Source organism: Kogia breviceps, chromosome 2 (genome assembly GCF_026419965.1).
Source record: "Kogia breviceps isolate mKogBre1 chromosome 2, mKogBre1 haplotype 1, whole genome shotgun sequence".
NCBI lineage: Eukaryota > Metazoa > Chordata > Mammalia > Artiodactyla > Physeteridae > Kogia > Kogia breviceps.
The window spans coordinates 158,162,696-158,177,820 of record NC_081311.1 but is presented as its reverse complement, the minus strand read 5'-3'; the positions used below and the strand labels follow the sequence as shown (position 1 = coordinate 158,177,820).

At 40.1% G+C, this 15,125-nt stretch overlaps 1 protein-coding gene across 6 annotated transcripts in view; it reads left to right on the top strand.

The window, feature by feature from the left end:
- The window catches only part of NEMP2 (nuclear envelope integral membrane protein 2), a 31,973-nt gene that overhangs the window by 14,159 nt on the left and 2,689 nt on the right, over positions 1 to 15,125 (top strand). For 4 of the 6 annotated variants that reach the window (XR_010839154.1, XR_009334100.2, XM_059054666.2 and 1 more), the window contains exons 5-9: positions 1,274 to 1,367; positions 2,415 to 2,529; positions 4,172 to 4,397; positions 7,109 to 7,285; positions 8,012 to 8,200. Coding sequence is in view for 3 of the 6 variants with exons in the window: in XM_059054666.2 (XP_058910649.1) it covers positions 1,274 to 1,367; positions 2,415 to 2,529; positions 4,172 to 4,397; positions 7,109 to 7,285; positions 8,012 to 8,153 (754 nt within the window). In the remaining 3 variants the exon portion in view is untranslated. Of the gene's footprint in view, positions 1 to 1,273; positions 1,368 to 2,414; positions 2,530 to 4,171; positions 4,398 to 7,108; positions 7,286 to 8,011; positions 10,821 to 15,125 lie in introns of those variants that run through there. The other 2 variants (XR_010839153.1, XM_059054663.2) reach the window with 2 other exon arrangements.

The window sequence follows — 15,125 nt, the reverse complement described above, 5'->3', positions numbered from 1 at the left end:
GTTACAGAGTACTTTCACATGCATTACTTTGTATTACGTATCAATATACATTTTAAAAAATAGATTTATTTTATTTTAATTAATTAATTAATTTTTTGGCTGTGTTGGATCTTTTGTTGCTGTGCGCAGGCCTTCTCTAGTTGCAGCGAGCGGGGGCTACTCTTCGTTGCAGTGCTAGGGCTTCTTATTGCAGTGGCTTCTCTTGTTGCAGAGCACAGGCTCCAGGCGGGCAGGCTTCAGTAGTTGAGGCACACGGGCTTCGGTAGTTGTGGCTCACGGGCTCTAGAGTGCAGGCTCAGCAGTTATGGCGCACAGGCTTAGTTGCTCCGTGGCATGTGGGATCTTCCCAGACCAGGGCTCGAACCCGTGTGCCCTGCATTGGCAGGCGGATTCTTAACCACTGTACCACCAGGGAAGCCCCTATACATTATTTTAATTGATTTGATTCTCTTAACAACTCTGTAAGCTCTGGACTATTGTTCTTATTTTATAAATGAGAAAACCGACATCCGTCATTACATGAGTAGTCTTTCCAGGGCTGAAATTTATACTCAGGTTTTCTGATGCTGGTTGCCTTCCTCTCTCTTACATTTGCACCACCTCCTAGATTTGTGGCTCTGATACAAAAGGTTGAATTTAACATATTATCCTGATACTTTTTTTCTTATTACTTCTCTCATGATAAAGGAGTTTCTTTCCAATAATATTTTACTTCTTAACTTGCTATTCTGGACATTATTTTCAAGTTTTTCCTTATGGCTTAAGAGAGTATGTTTCATGTCCTCCATGGTCTTAATAAATTGGATGTTGCTTACATAGCCTGAAGAGTAAAGCTTGGACTCACAGGAGCTGGGCTGCAGGCCTGAATCTTCCAACTGGCAGATACTGACTTGGGAAAGACTTTAATTTCTTGGCACCTTAGTTTCCTCCCATGTAAAATTTAGACATGGATAGCTGTTTCACAGGACTGTTGTGAGAGCATGTTAAGTTCTCAGACAAGTGCCTGCTATGTGATAGGTGCTCCAGTAATTATTATTGGACCAGATTCTAAACATAGAAGATAACTCAGACATTCTGTTGCGAGTTAGTGGCAAGCTATTTATCATAAATTTCAAGTAGAGATTTCATTTTTTAAGAGTATAGGATGTAATTAAAGCTGCCATCTGAGTTTTTCTTCTTAGTAATCTTTATGACTACTGTCAGGTTAAACATGTTTCTAATACTGAAAGAGCGACTTGGCATTTAAATGGCTTTTATCTTCTTGTCTTGACAGGAGCCCTATTTTCTTTTACTCTTCGGGGACTATGCTAGGTATTCTAATGACATTAGTCTTTGTCCTGTTGCTGGTGAAAAAGTTCATTCCTAAGGTAGGTATACCATGTACAAATGAATAAAAAATGGAAATCATGATCTCATAAACATGAAAAATTGATTTAAATTAATTCATGTTTATTCTGAAAGTTCTTAATTCAAACTGTATTTCTACATTGTATAAAATGGCTTAAATTGTATCTTTTCTAAGAGATTCCATTTTTATTTTTTACTATGTGTAGGCTTAAGTATTATTATTATTTTTTTTTGTGTGTGTGTGTGTGGTACGCGGGCCTCTCACTGTTGTGGCCTCTCCCGTTGCGGAGCACAGCCTCCGGACACACAGGCTCAGTGGCCATGGCTCATGGGCCCAGCCGCTCGTGGGATCTTCCCGGACCGGGGCACAAACCCGTGTCCCATGCATCGGCAGGCGGATTCTCAACCACTGCGCCACCAGGGAAGCCCAAGTATTAAGTTTTGGCGATACTTTTTTTGAGACCCTTTTATTTTCTAGATAATACGTTTTTCTTATGAGTGATGGGGGCTTATTCTATGCTGAGTGCAAATTTCTCTTGGCTCAGCTGAGGAATGTCATGATGCCTGAACCATTGGGGCCTTGAATAACAGCATTGCTACATCTGGGGATTTCTTCATCATTATTAGTTCCCCCAAAACACCTTCAATAAAAGAATGCCCTGCACTTAGTTGAGGATACATATATATTAGTTCATGATGCTCATGTTGTAGTTACTATGATGAAAGCTTGCAACACCAGCATTATTTTGAGATAAATTTATTCTTTAGAACAGTGCTTCTCCAACTGTAATGTACATGCAAGTCACCCAGGGGTCCTGTTGAAATGCAGACTCTGATTCAGGAGTCTAAGCGGGCCTGAGAGTCTGCATCCCAGCAAGCTCCCAGGTGACATCGAAGCTGCTGGTGCGTGGATCAGACCTTTAACAAGACACAAGAAGAGTATCTTGAGTTGACTTCAGTGCAGTTTGATATAGAAGTTTTGAATACAAAGGGTTTATTTGTTTATTTCTATTTTTATGAGAGTGAATGAACCCAAAACTGTGTCATTTATTTTCTTCCACACACAGTATAGCACCTTTTGGGCTTTAATGATTGGTTGTTGGTTTGCTTCAGTTTATGTTGTGTGGCAACTGATGGAAGATCTGAAGTGGCTGTGGTGTGAAAACAGAATATATATATTAGGTAGGTAAAGCTTTAAAAAATATGGTCTATTATTGGTAAAGCTGAGAAGTACAGCCAGGGGCCTTCTTTTGGCATATGTTTCTCTCCAGCATCCAAATTTTCATTTTGAGCTAAGGAGAACTGTTAAAAATAATATTTTATTCCAATGCTTGGTGATTTCAGTTCACTAGTTCTCATTTTAGACTATTTCTATATGACATCCTTCTTAGTTTTCTATACTAACGATCAAAAGAGCAAAAAAGCGTTTGCCATTTTTGACTGCATGTGCTTTTGAGTTATGGTTAAGCTCTAACCACATCTAAACTGTAATGAAAACACTTCTGTAAAATGTGGCTCTTTATTTCTTTTTCTTAATTTATTCAGTATGAAAGGTAAGAAATCCTAAATATCAGTGACTAATGAAAACTTGACTTTTCAGAAACAGAGACACTTGTTCTTCTTGTTTGATGTTATTTTAAAAAACAAACAAAAAAGAAAACCCCAACTTTTTAAAGTGTTTTATTTGGGAAATTATAGAGAATGGGAGAATCAATTTTCTCCTAACCTCTTAGTGCCAGATTTCTCCCATAAGTCCACCCACCCAGAGCAAAAGCAATCAATTCTTTGTTTCACTTGAAGGTTTTATGTTTTTAGCCCATTTTTCTTTTTACGCTAAAGTATTTTCAAAGTTAATTATTGCTATTACGGTGTGTTTCATTAAATACTTCACTAAGCATCTCTACAAGGCAAGAGCATTTTCCTCTATATTTAAATAAATTGAATCTAAAAAAATGAATAGTTACATAAAATCATCTATTATCCAGGCCATGTTCAAATTTCCTAAACATCCTTGATGCTTGTTTTGTATAAGGTAGGATATAGTCCAGAATCACATTTTGCATCTATTGTGTCCTGTAAGTCTCTTTTTATCCATAACAGGTTTGGGTGTTTTTTTTTTTTTTCTCATCACAATGATATGCTGAAGAGACCAAGTTGTCCTATAGAATGTTCCACTTTCTGGATTTCTCTGATTATTCCTTTGTAGTATAATTTAATTTGTTTCTCTCTCCCCTGTATTTTTTTATAAGCTGGAAATTAGATCTTGAGGCTTGCTTACATACAAATGAAACACTTGGCGAAATACATAAGAGGCAATGTGCATGTGACATTGGATCACAACAGGAGACACCGCAGAATATCTCACTGTGTCCCTCTTTTGGTAATTCAGAAACTGAGCACTGGATTATGAGGGTGACAGCCCGATCCCTCCACTGTAAAATTATATTTTCATTTAGTGACTAGAAAATAAAAATTAGGAATAGCTTTTGTAGCAGACTGTGACATACACTGAGGCTTATTCCTGACCAAAGCAACTGTGATAACATTTGCCCTCTAGGACTCTGGACCAGAAAATAGGGATACTTACATATTAATGTTATAATAATTTATTATTATACATCCTTAATTATTACAAAAGTCAGCCTAATATCTCACATGGAAGGAATAACTAGCCCTAAATGCATTTTTCAACTTCACTGGAAAAAGAAGACAGAAAGGAAGGTTTTCTGATATGTTCTTAGCTCTCGGTCATGGCTCTGCCGGTTTTTTTCCCATAACTTTTCAGTTCAGTGTTATATTGTTTTACATTCTTCTGCTTTTACAGGCTACGTCTTGATAGTTGGGTGTCTCAGCTTTACTGTTTGTTACAAGCATGGGCCCCTCATGGAGGAGAGGAGCATGACCCTCTTGGCGTGGACGCTGCAGCTCCTCTCCCTGCTCCTGGTCTACGCTGGTGTGGCCATTCCTCAGTTCGCCTATGCAGCAATGCTCCTCATCCTGTCATCCAAGATCCTGCACTACCCATTGAGAGTACTCGCTTATGTGAGACGGTGCGTATCTTTTTTTTTTTTTTTTTCCATCATAAATTTGACATTTTGAGCTCTGGTTTTATTTGTTTTGGGGGGGAATTTTTTGGACACATCATAGTTATTTAATCTCACAATTAACTCCACTTCATCTGGCTATTTCCCTCTGAGAGGGGGACAGTTAGAGAACGTAATAAGCATCTGCTCCCATCTCCATTGCTAGTCGTCGTTCATCTTTCAGAGGTGCACCACCAATTACTAGGTAATGACAGCTCACCCAGAATTCACTAAAATCAGTGGCAAAATTACTTGGGCCTCGGGGTCACCTATAATTTCTACTTTCATTCTACGTTTCCTTCTTTTAGGGCCCAGGACTGCTTTAGAGGTAATTGTGCATATGAGATAAGAGTTAGGGAACAGAAGTGAATCACAAATGATTGAAAGTTATGATTTATATAATTCGGACTTCCTTTTTTCTTAGGTTTTAAGATAAGGCTTAAGCCTTTGGAAAGTACAGAAAGAAAGATGAGACAACTTCTGTTGTCACGGCTTTGTGATGTCCTCAGTCATGGAGTCTGATCACCTGTTTTTGTGTCAGGTGCACAGGTGAAGGAGATGGTCCCTACCCTTGAGGTGCACTTGTTGACATGTAGGCATATGTTTCTATAGCTCTGAAGTGTTAAAGTAGGCCTGCACAGGAACTGTGGTGTGTAGAAGAAGTTCAGGAAAGTTCCTGGAGGAGGTCACTGGGCTGAATTTTAATGAATCAAAACAGCCAGATGAATAAATGTAGGAAGGGCCTTCCTGACGGGGAGAAAGCCCAGTTTGGGACCTTCACAGGGCCAGCGAGCGAGGTGGGTGTCGGCCAGGTCATGGAGGCACCACGGGCCCTGCTGGAGAATCTGATCTGATCCTATAACGCGGCGGAGGCAGCTGACTGTTACACATCTTCGTCAGTGCTCTATGACTACTGCCTCGACAGGGTTAGAAATCAAATGCCTGGGGCCCAGAAGGTGCTGAAGGAATGAGTCCGAGCAGAGAGAAGGCAGTGGTGAGGACTGTGTGAAATTCTACAACGTTGCCTCCTTGAAAGGGGGTCAGTTGCCATTCAGCCTGAGCTGACTGTTGCCATGTGGGAATATGGGCCTTGCCTTGCCGGCTCTTCTGGTTTTCTAGAAAAGCTGGGAATGTGGATTAGAATGTAAATTCTGACAATGTTTAACTGTTGGCAACTAATCTGAAAATAAAAATACGTTCAACAAGCAAACATCAAAGCAGAGACCATGAACATGCCTCAGGCAGTAGGAGGGGCCCATCTGTCTTTTGGCACAGAGGGTGGAGGTTAAGGGGACATTCCGGGGCAGGAGACCAGTCATCAGACATCACAGCAAACCACTCAAGAGGCGATGAGGGCCTGGAGTAGGGCAGTGAGATCAAGGCAGGAAGAGGATGTTAATAAATGTTTACAAGGTAAACTTGGCTGTGAGGAAGGAGACTCTGTGGTAACTGGTAGTTTCTGGATCTGATGACTGCATGTGTGGTGACGTCACAGGGTTAAAATGCACCAGTGACAGGGCAGGGCCCCTCTGCAGAGGATGCTAGGGAGACCGAAAGGCAGCAGGGTCAGGGGACTGATGCTGAACACTTATTATAGACCACTCACTGTGCTAAGCACTTGACACAAAATAATGTATTGCATCTGCACAGTGACCTCCTTCTTGCTTTCATTTTTTTCCATGTGAGCAAGGTGAAGCTCAGAACTGTGAAGGAATTGCCCCAGTTCACACAGTGGGTAAACCTCAAAGCCAGGACTGTGTCCCAGGCTTCTCCTCAGAGCCCAGGAGTTTTCCTCTAGGGAGACAGTCTAGGTATTCAGAAAAGGAGAAGGAAATCATGTCAGTGGTTCCCTAATTCAGCTCATGAACCATCAGACAATAAAAGTTTAAAGATTTTTCAGGTCCCAAACCTCAAGAAAATGTACATTTAAAACACCTCCTGGTGATTCTGATGCTCATTTATATTTGGGAGTCTCTGGTTAAATTAAATTTTAAACCACCTAAAAACATTTTTTTAAACTCATTGGTAAGTATAACATATATGTTAAAACCTTTTCATCATTACCATTTTTATGAGATTCTTCCCTTTAGGACTTTTTTGTTTGGAAGAAAATTCCAATCATGAGCCCCTCAGCATGTAGCAGAGGAAGAATTATTATAAATGACTGTATATACACGACCCTTGTACAGTGTTTACTTCCTCTGAGATTAGTCAGAATCCCCACCACTAGGTGGAGGCGATATTCCACAAATCTTCCTGGCTTCTGTGTTCAGACTAAGCGGCAAGCGATTCTGCTAGGTCTCCATAAAAGGACATCTCAGAGGCTTGCTGCTAAGGAAATCAGCAGGGCAAGCATAAAGAAGCCAGACTTTTAATTGTCTGATTTGAAATTACTGAGGAGGAAAAATGCAATCAACATCTCTATCAGAAATTGATCCTCAAGTGCCGTAGGACATTATTTCAGATGGTCCAGGAAGAGGGGAAATGTACTGATAGGCCCAAACTACACGTTCTGTAAACCTCCATCATGATAACAATAATAAAGTATGGTATGATACAGAGGAAGTTAAGAATTATTACCGTTACTGTCAAAGAAATGTATTTTTATAAATCTTAAGGGTTGAATTGAGCAACCAAATATGGCCAGGAATATAGCAACCAAATGCCGCCTGTTTTAGGAAAATGAAGAAATGGTTTACATCAGAAAAGCCGGTGGTTAAGTTTCTTACTGAAGATGAGTACAGGGAACAAGCCGATGCTGCGACGACCCGTGCCCTGGAGGACCTGCGCCAGGCCTGCTGCAGCCCCGGCTTCCCATCCTGGCTGGCTGTCTCCAGGCTCCGGGCGCCTAAAACGTAAGCCCCGCTCCACTGCCGCAGCATAGCTTGGGTTGGAGTTACCGTGAAAATAACATGATGGTTTGGATCAGATACTTAAGGCTAGAAACAGACAACTTCCCTGGATAGCAAATGACATGGAAGCTGTCAGAGTCGCTTTTGCTTCAGTGCTCTGCCTCGCCCCGTGGAACTGCCAGTGTCAGAATAAATGTTGATCAGATGTGTTTCATAGGGAAGGCCATAAAGATAACTCATAGGAGAAGGGAGACGGAATAGGATGTGTCACCTGCTTCTCTTCCTACGAGGGAGGAAAAGTCATTTGTAAAGATCACCAAGAAAGACATCTCTGCCCCAGCATCTTTTCCCTACTGCTTTCCCTTCTTCCTAGCTTTATTCAAATGACAGTGCCCTCAAATTAAAGATTGAAGGGGGAAAGTCTTGACACTAAAATAATGAATAAATAATACGTTTAATAAGAAAGAGAGAAAGAAGGAATTAGAAAGCAGGATTGGGTATATTTGGCAGCATTCAGTGCTCCTAAGTCTGCGTACTTCTCGATCGTTTCCCTGAACGTCTAGAGAAGGATCACATAAGCCATTCCTGTTTTTACACCCACTGTGCAAATGCCATCCTCTATTGATGCAAAGTCAAATTTAATTAAAGGGGATAAGTAGCCAGGGAACATGTTATCTTCCAAATAAAGCTCTCTGTGATAACATTAACTTTATTTAAAACAAATACTAGGTTTGCAGACTTTGTTCTTGGAGGAAGCCACTTGTCGCCTGAAGAAATTAGGCTGCATGAAGAACAGTATGGCCTTGCGGGTGCCTTCTTGGAAGAGCAGCTCTTTAACCTGAGGACTCCTGACAGCCTACCTGCACACTGACTTTGTTCTGGACAAGGAATTGGGGAACGGCAAGGATCCTATTAAAGGTGGGCAGAACTGTACCGGGGAACAATGGCAAAAGCATTCACTATGGAGAAAAATCAAGTCACACTGGAAAGGAAAACTAAACTGTATTGAAGATAACTGATCCTTCTTGGACAGTTCTGTGTATTGTACTGTAGGTGGCCACCAAGATTCTGTGACAGTCATTACCACTGTCCTTGAATGAAAACTTGCATTAGGAACAAAGGGATCATGTTGATCTTCAAGGGGCCAATTAAAGTGAATAGGTGCCTTGTCAACTGCAGGGCATTAAATCCTCTCTTAATCCCCAGAACCTGTGTCAGAAGACTCTGCATTGCTCTTCCTGTGTGTTATCAATATAAGTGCTGGAAGAGACCTGAGATACACTGGACCAGTATTTTCCAAAGTGTAGTCCACAGGATGCCAGTAAGTGTTAGTAGGTAAAGGAATCCTGAGGTCAACTAAGATGGATGCATGATTAAACAAACATACTGCAGGACTTTTCAGAGCCTTTAATAATGCTAATGCACACTGTGAACCTCCTAAAGAGGAGAAATTGTGTGCAGCATTCTCCAACTTAATTTGACAACAGAACCCTTATTCATGAGATTAATATTCCTTGGAACACATGTTTGGAAAATGCTGATGGTGGAGGAATGGAGGTTTCGGAAGGTTAAATAACTTGTCCAAGACCACAGGACTCTTTAGAGGCAGCCCTGGGACTACAACTCCAGCCCTACTGTTTCCAATGACTCAGGTAGAAGAGACCTTTAGAAATGAGGCGCCATCTCGCCACAGCCTTGGGTTTCACAATATTCATGACTTATTTTTTGTTTTTTACTAATAGCCAACTAACTGTTTGATAACTGTTATAAAGAGAAACATTTCCTATGGTTATATTTTAAATTTTTGATAAGGCTTTTATAGACATATATAAAGATTAGAATTTAGAATGACTTTTTACATTTTTTTGTATGTTGAAATTGAAGGCATTTAACCTCAAGTCGACTGGCCTATTTTATTTTATTTTTACTCCCTAAATTCAGGTCTCAATAGTGTTCACACCTGAATTTCTACAATTCTTTTTTTTGGGCTGCATTGGGTCTTTCTTCGCTACACGCAGGCTTTCTCTAGTTGCGGCGAGTGGGGTCTACTCTTCGTTGCAGTGCATGGGCTTCTCATTGCAGTGGCTTCTCTTGTTGCAGAACATGGGCTCTAGGCTCACGGACTTCAGTAGTTGTGGCTCGTGGGCTCTAGAGCACAGGCTTAGTTGCTCAGTGGCATGTGGGATCTTCCTGGATCAGGGCTCGAACTCGTGTCCCCTACATTGACAGGCGGATTCTTAACCACTGCACCACCAGCAAAGCCCCTCGACTGGTCTATTTTAAAAAATTGTTTAGTTATACCTGTTTATAACAATTTCCTACAAAACAGATTTGTGATCTTTCTCATAGAGAACAAATCATTTTTCTTCTTGTGCTTCATGATTTTAGACTCCAGAGTGAAATGAGGGACTAACCATGAGCTTTGACCCTGAGAAAAGGAGGCCAAAACATAGGTCTGGGAAAAGATCTGAACATGGCAAAACAATCCAAGGGTTAAGATGTTGCTAACTTCTCTTTAAGAATCAAACGCAGGCTCTTTTGCTGTGGTGGGGCCATAAAGAGTAGCAGCATAAAGAATGAGGAATCTCCCTTTTCTAGAAGGGTTATGGAGGAGGGACACAGAGATCATTTGGGCATCTGCTTTCCGGAACCAAATTTAGTATAGCGTTTTTCTAAATTGTTGAATAAGAGTGTGGCTGCCTGTTTGGAATTCTTTAGATTGATTTCCAAATGATATTTCCTCTTTGAAGCAGTGTGTCAGTGTTTTACGGGTCTCTGTTTTTGCCAGACAACTTTTAATGTCAGAAGCTTTGCTATTTTTGTGAAATACACTAAATTTAATCTGTGCTTTCACATAGACTTTGATATAAAAAAATCAAAGTACCTTCCTTTCAGATTTATGAAGATGATGATTTTTATAAGTAAGCAGTTTTAATAGCGTTTTTGTTAGTTTAATCTGATTTTTTTTTTTTGTAATTCTATTTATTGGTGCTATATTATAAACGTATCAGATGTGTTTTTGGTTGTGCTCACCAAGAGGCAGTGTGTGTGTGTACTACAAAATGTGTGTGTGCATAACGTGTGCAGTCTGCTGGAGTTCCCAGGGGACATCCCAGCCAAGACAGCCACTGGGCCTCACCTGCACCAGGGTGAACAGGTGCCGACAGTAGAAGAAAGCAGCTCCTGGTGGGCCGACAAGCTAGGTGTAGCTATTTTTATTGTGATTTTTATTGCAATAAAAATAGCTAAAGGAAGAGAAAGAGCAACAAGAGGCTTTGGGGATATTGTTTTTCATTTTTACTTTTAGAGGAAACCATGGATTTGTCAGTTTCTGTTATGTGAGTACTGTGAGAAGCTAAATAATTAAAAGCATTGCTTGTGATATAATGGGTGTATTTCTTTTGTGTTTATTTGAATTGGGGTTTGTTGTAGTGCTGATCATAGGTCCAGTCCCCATCAAGCAGTATGTATGACAACTCTTCTAAGAGGTCTTTTTTCTCTCCTTCCCTTCTTCCCTTCCCCTGTCTATCCATCTCTCTCTCTCTCCCCACCACCCCACTCCCTCTCTCCTCTTTTTCTTCATTTATTTAAAGGCCTTTAAACAATTTAAATGACCATTCAGTAAAATGGTTATACCCTTCATAGGTTGTTGACAGTTGGTTCTGTGCCTCATGCCACCCTAGGTGTGCAGTTGTGGAGCACAACAGAACCTTTGTTGTGTTAGTGCGCCCACGAGGTGCCTCACAGAAGCTCACTGTTGTTAGCAGGTTGGACTGTTTGACCCCAAAACATATGAGTGAGATGTAGTGTAGGTCGCCATGCTTAAACAGTCGTATTCAATGTTATTTTTTAAAGGTTTTAAAAAAATATTTATTATTTTTGGCCACGTTGGGTCTTAGTTGTGGCACGTGGGCTCTTTCATTGCAGCGCGCCAACTTCTCTCTAGTTGTGGCGCACATGCTCAGTAGTTGTGGCGCGCAGGCTTAGTTGCCCCGCATCATGTGGGATCTTAGTTCTGCGACCAGGGATCGAACCCACATCCCCTGCGTTGGAAGGCAGATTCTTAACCAGTGGACCACCAGGGAAGTCCCTGTTTTTTAAAGGTTTTAAAACACATTTTACATATCACAAAAAATGCTTTGTCAATGAGTTGTATAGTTTGCCAATAATACTTAGAGCTGAATTACAGGGGAGTGTCCATCTGACATTTAGGACAATACTTGAATTTATGACTTTTAAAATCTAGAAATTTATGGGATTTTAGATATTAAGAGGTTTGGAACAGCTGACATCAAAACATGTGGAAGGGGGCTTCCCTGGTGGCGCAGTGGTTGAGAATCCGCCTGCCGATGCAGGAGACACGGGTTCGTGCCCTGGTCCGGGAAGATCCCACATGCCGCGGAGCAACTAAGCCCGTGAGCCATGGCCGCTGGGCCTGCGCGTCCGGAGCCTGTGCTCCGCAACGGGAGAGGCCACAACAGTGAGAGGCCCGCATACCGCAAAAAAAAAAACATGTGGAAGAATTAAGACCTCCAGAATGATGTCAAGAAAAGAAAAAGGATCTTATATTATTCTGTATGTGATTATTCCCCAGAGTTAGAGAAGTACAATATTTAAATCATCTTTTTCTTTTGTCCAACTGAAAGAAGGATCCTGTGCATAGATAACATAATAGATGTGGAATTTTGAAGATCCCCCACAGTAAGATAGGTATTTTTATCTGATCTGGGAGCCAGCTGTTTACTGTATATTTTGGATATTAACCTCTTTTGGTCACATCATTTGCAAATATTTTCTCCCATTCCATTTTTGTTTCCCCATAGGTTGTCTTTTCATTTTGTTGATGGTTTCTTTGCTGTGCAGAAACTTTTAAGTTTGATCAGGTCCCGTTAGTTTACTTTTGCTTTTATGTTTTTTGCCATGGGAGACTGATCCAAGAAAATATTACTATGATTTATGACAAAGAGTGTTTCACCTGTGTTCTTTTCTAGGAGTTTTATGGTTTCATGTCTTACATTTAGGTCTTTTAACCATTTTGAGTTTATTTTTGTATATGGTGTGAGGCAGTGTTCTAATCTCATTGTTTTACATGTGGCTGTCCAGCTTTCCCAGCACTATTTGTTGGAGAGACTCTCTTTTCTCCACTGTATATTCTTGCCTCCTTTGTCACAGATTAATTGACCATAGGTGTGTGGGTTTATTTCTGGGTTCTTTACTCTGTTCTGTTGATCTGTGTGTTGTTTTTGTGCCAATACCATGCTGTTTTGATTACTGTAGCTTTGTAGTATAGTCTGAAGTCTGGGAGGGTTACACCTCCAGCATTGTTCTTTGTTCTCAGGATTGCTTTGGAAATTTGGGGTCTTTTGTGGTTCCATATAAATTTTTGGATTATTTGTTCTAGTTCTGTGGAAAATGTCCTGGTGTTTTGATAGGGATTGCATTAAGTCAGTAGATTGCTTTGGGTAGTATGGCCATTTTAATAATAATGATTCTTCCAATCTAAAAGTATGGGATATCTTTCCATTTCTTTGAATCTTCATTTTCCTTCATCAGTATTTTATAGTTTTCAACATATAGGTCTTTCACCTCCTTGGTTAAGTTTATTCCTAGATATTTTATTCTTTTTGATGTGATTTTAAATGGGATTGTTTTTTCACTTTTTCTGATATTTCATTATTAGTGTATAGAAATATTTTGCATTTTATGTATAATAATCTTGTATCCTGCAACCTTGCTGAATTCATTTATTAGTTTTAATAGTTTTGGGGTGGAGACTCTAGATACCTTTTATTTTTCTTGTCTGATTGCTGTGTCTGGGACTTCCAATACTATGAGAGTAGACATCCTTGTCTTGCTCCTGAATTTAGTAGGAAGCTTTCAGCTTTTCACCATTGGGTATTGTGTTGGCTGTGGGTTTGTAGTAAATGGCCTTTACTATGTTGAGATATGTTCCCTTCTCTATCCACTTTGATGAGAGTTTTTGTTTTTTGTTTTTTGTTTTCCCCTCAGCAAACAAAAGATCCTTTACTGAATCCTGAGTGTGAAAATCTACCATTTAGTTCATTCTCCTTTCTCCCCATGAGATTCAATAATCCCTTGATTTGCATGGAACGTTGGTGTGTTTGCTTGTTCTTGCTGTTCTGTCCATTTTGTTGTTCTGATGAGAGTTTTATCATGAATGGATGTTGAATTTTGTCAAATGCTTTTTGTGCATCTATTGAGATGATCATGTGGTTTTTGTCTTTCCTTTTGTTAATGTGGTGTATCACGTTGATTGATTTGTGTGTGTTGAACCATCCTTGTGACCCAGGAATAAATTCATCTTGATCATGCTATATGATCCTTTTGGATTCAGATTGCTAATATTCTTTTTTTTAACATCTTTATTGGAGTATAATTGCATTACAATGGTATGTTAGTTTCTGCTTTATAACAAAGTGAATCAGTTATACATATACATATTTCCCCATATCTCTTCCCTCTTGCATCTCCCTCCCTCACACCCTCCCTATCCCACCCCTCTACGTGGTCATAAAGCACTGAGCTGATCTCCCTGTGCTATGTGGCTGCTTCCCACTAGCTATCTATTTTATGTTTGGTAGTGTATATATGTCCATGCCACTCTTTCACTTTGTCGCAGCTTACCCTTCCCGCTCCCCATATCCTCAAGTCCATTCTCTAGTAGGTCTGCATCTTTATTCCCGTCTTGCCCCTACGTTCTTCATGACCATTTTTTTTCTTTTTTTTTAGATTCCATATATATGTGTTAGCATACGGTATTTGTTTTTCTCTTTCTGACTTACTTCACTCTGTATGACAGTCTCTAGGTCCATCTACCTCACTACAAATAACTCAGTTTCGTGCCTTTTTATGGCTGAGTAATATTCCACTGTAATATGTGCCACATCTTCTTTATCCATTCATCTGTTGATGGACACTTGGGTTACTTCCATGTCCTGGCTATTGTAAATAGAGCTGCAGTGAATATTTTGGTACATGACTCTTTTTGAATTATGGTTTTCTTAGGGTATATGCCCAGTAGTGGGATTGCTGGGTCGTATGATAGTTCTATGTTTAGTTTTTTAAGGAACCTCCATACTGTTCTCCATAGTGGCTGTATCAATTTACATTCCCACAAACAGTGCAAGAGGGTTCCCTTTTCTCCACACCCTCTCCAGCATTTATTGTTTGTAGATTTTTTGATGATGGCCATTCTGACCGGTGTGAGAAGGTACCTCATTATAGTTTTGAGTTGCATTTCTCTAATGATTAATGATGTTGAGCATTCTTTCATGTGTTTGTTGGCAATCTGTGTATCTTCTTTGGAGAAATGGCTGTTTAGGTCCTCTGCCCATTTTTGGACTGGGTTGTTTCCTTTTTTGATATTGAGCTGCATGAGCTGCTTGTAAATTTTGGAGATTAATCCTTTGTCAGTTGCTTCGTTTGCAAATATTTTGTTTACAGTTTCCTTTGCTGTGCAAAAGCTTTGAAGTTTCATTAGGTCCCATTTGTTTATTTTTGTTTTTATTTCCATTTCCCTAGGAGGTGGGTCAAAAAGGATCTTGCTGTGATTTATGTCATGGAGTGTTCTGCCTGTGTTTTTTCTTCTGAGTTTGATAGTGTCTGCCCTTACATGTAGGTCTTTAATCCATTTTGAGTTTATTTTTGTGTATGGTGTTAGGAAGTGTTCTAATTTCATTCTTTTACATGTAGCTGTCCAGTTTTCCCAGCACCACTTATTGAAGAGGCTGTCTTTTCTCCACTGTATATTCTTGCCTCCTTTATCAAAGATAAGGTGACCATATGTGCGTGGGTTTATCTCTGGGCTTTCTATCCTGTTCCA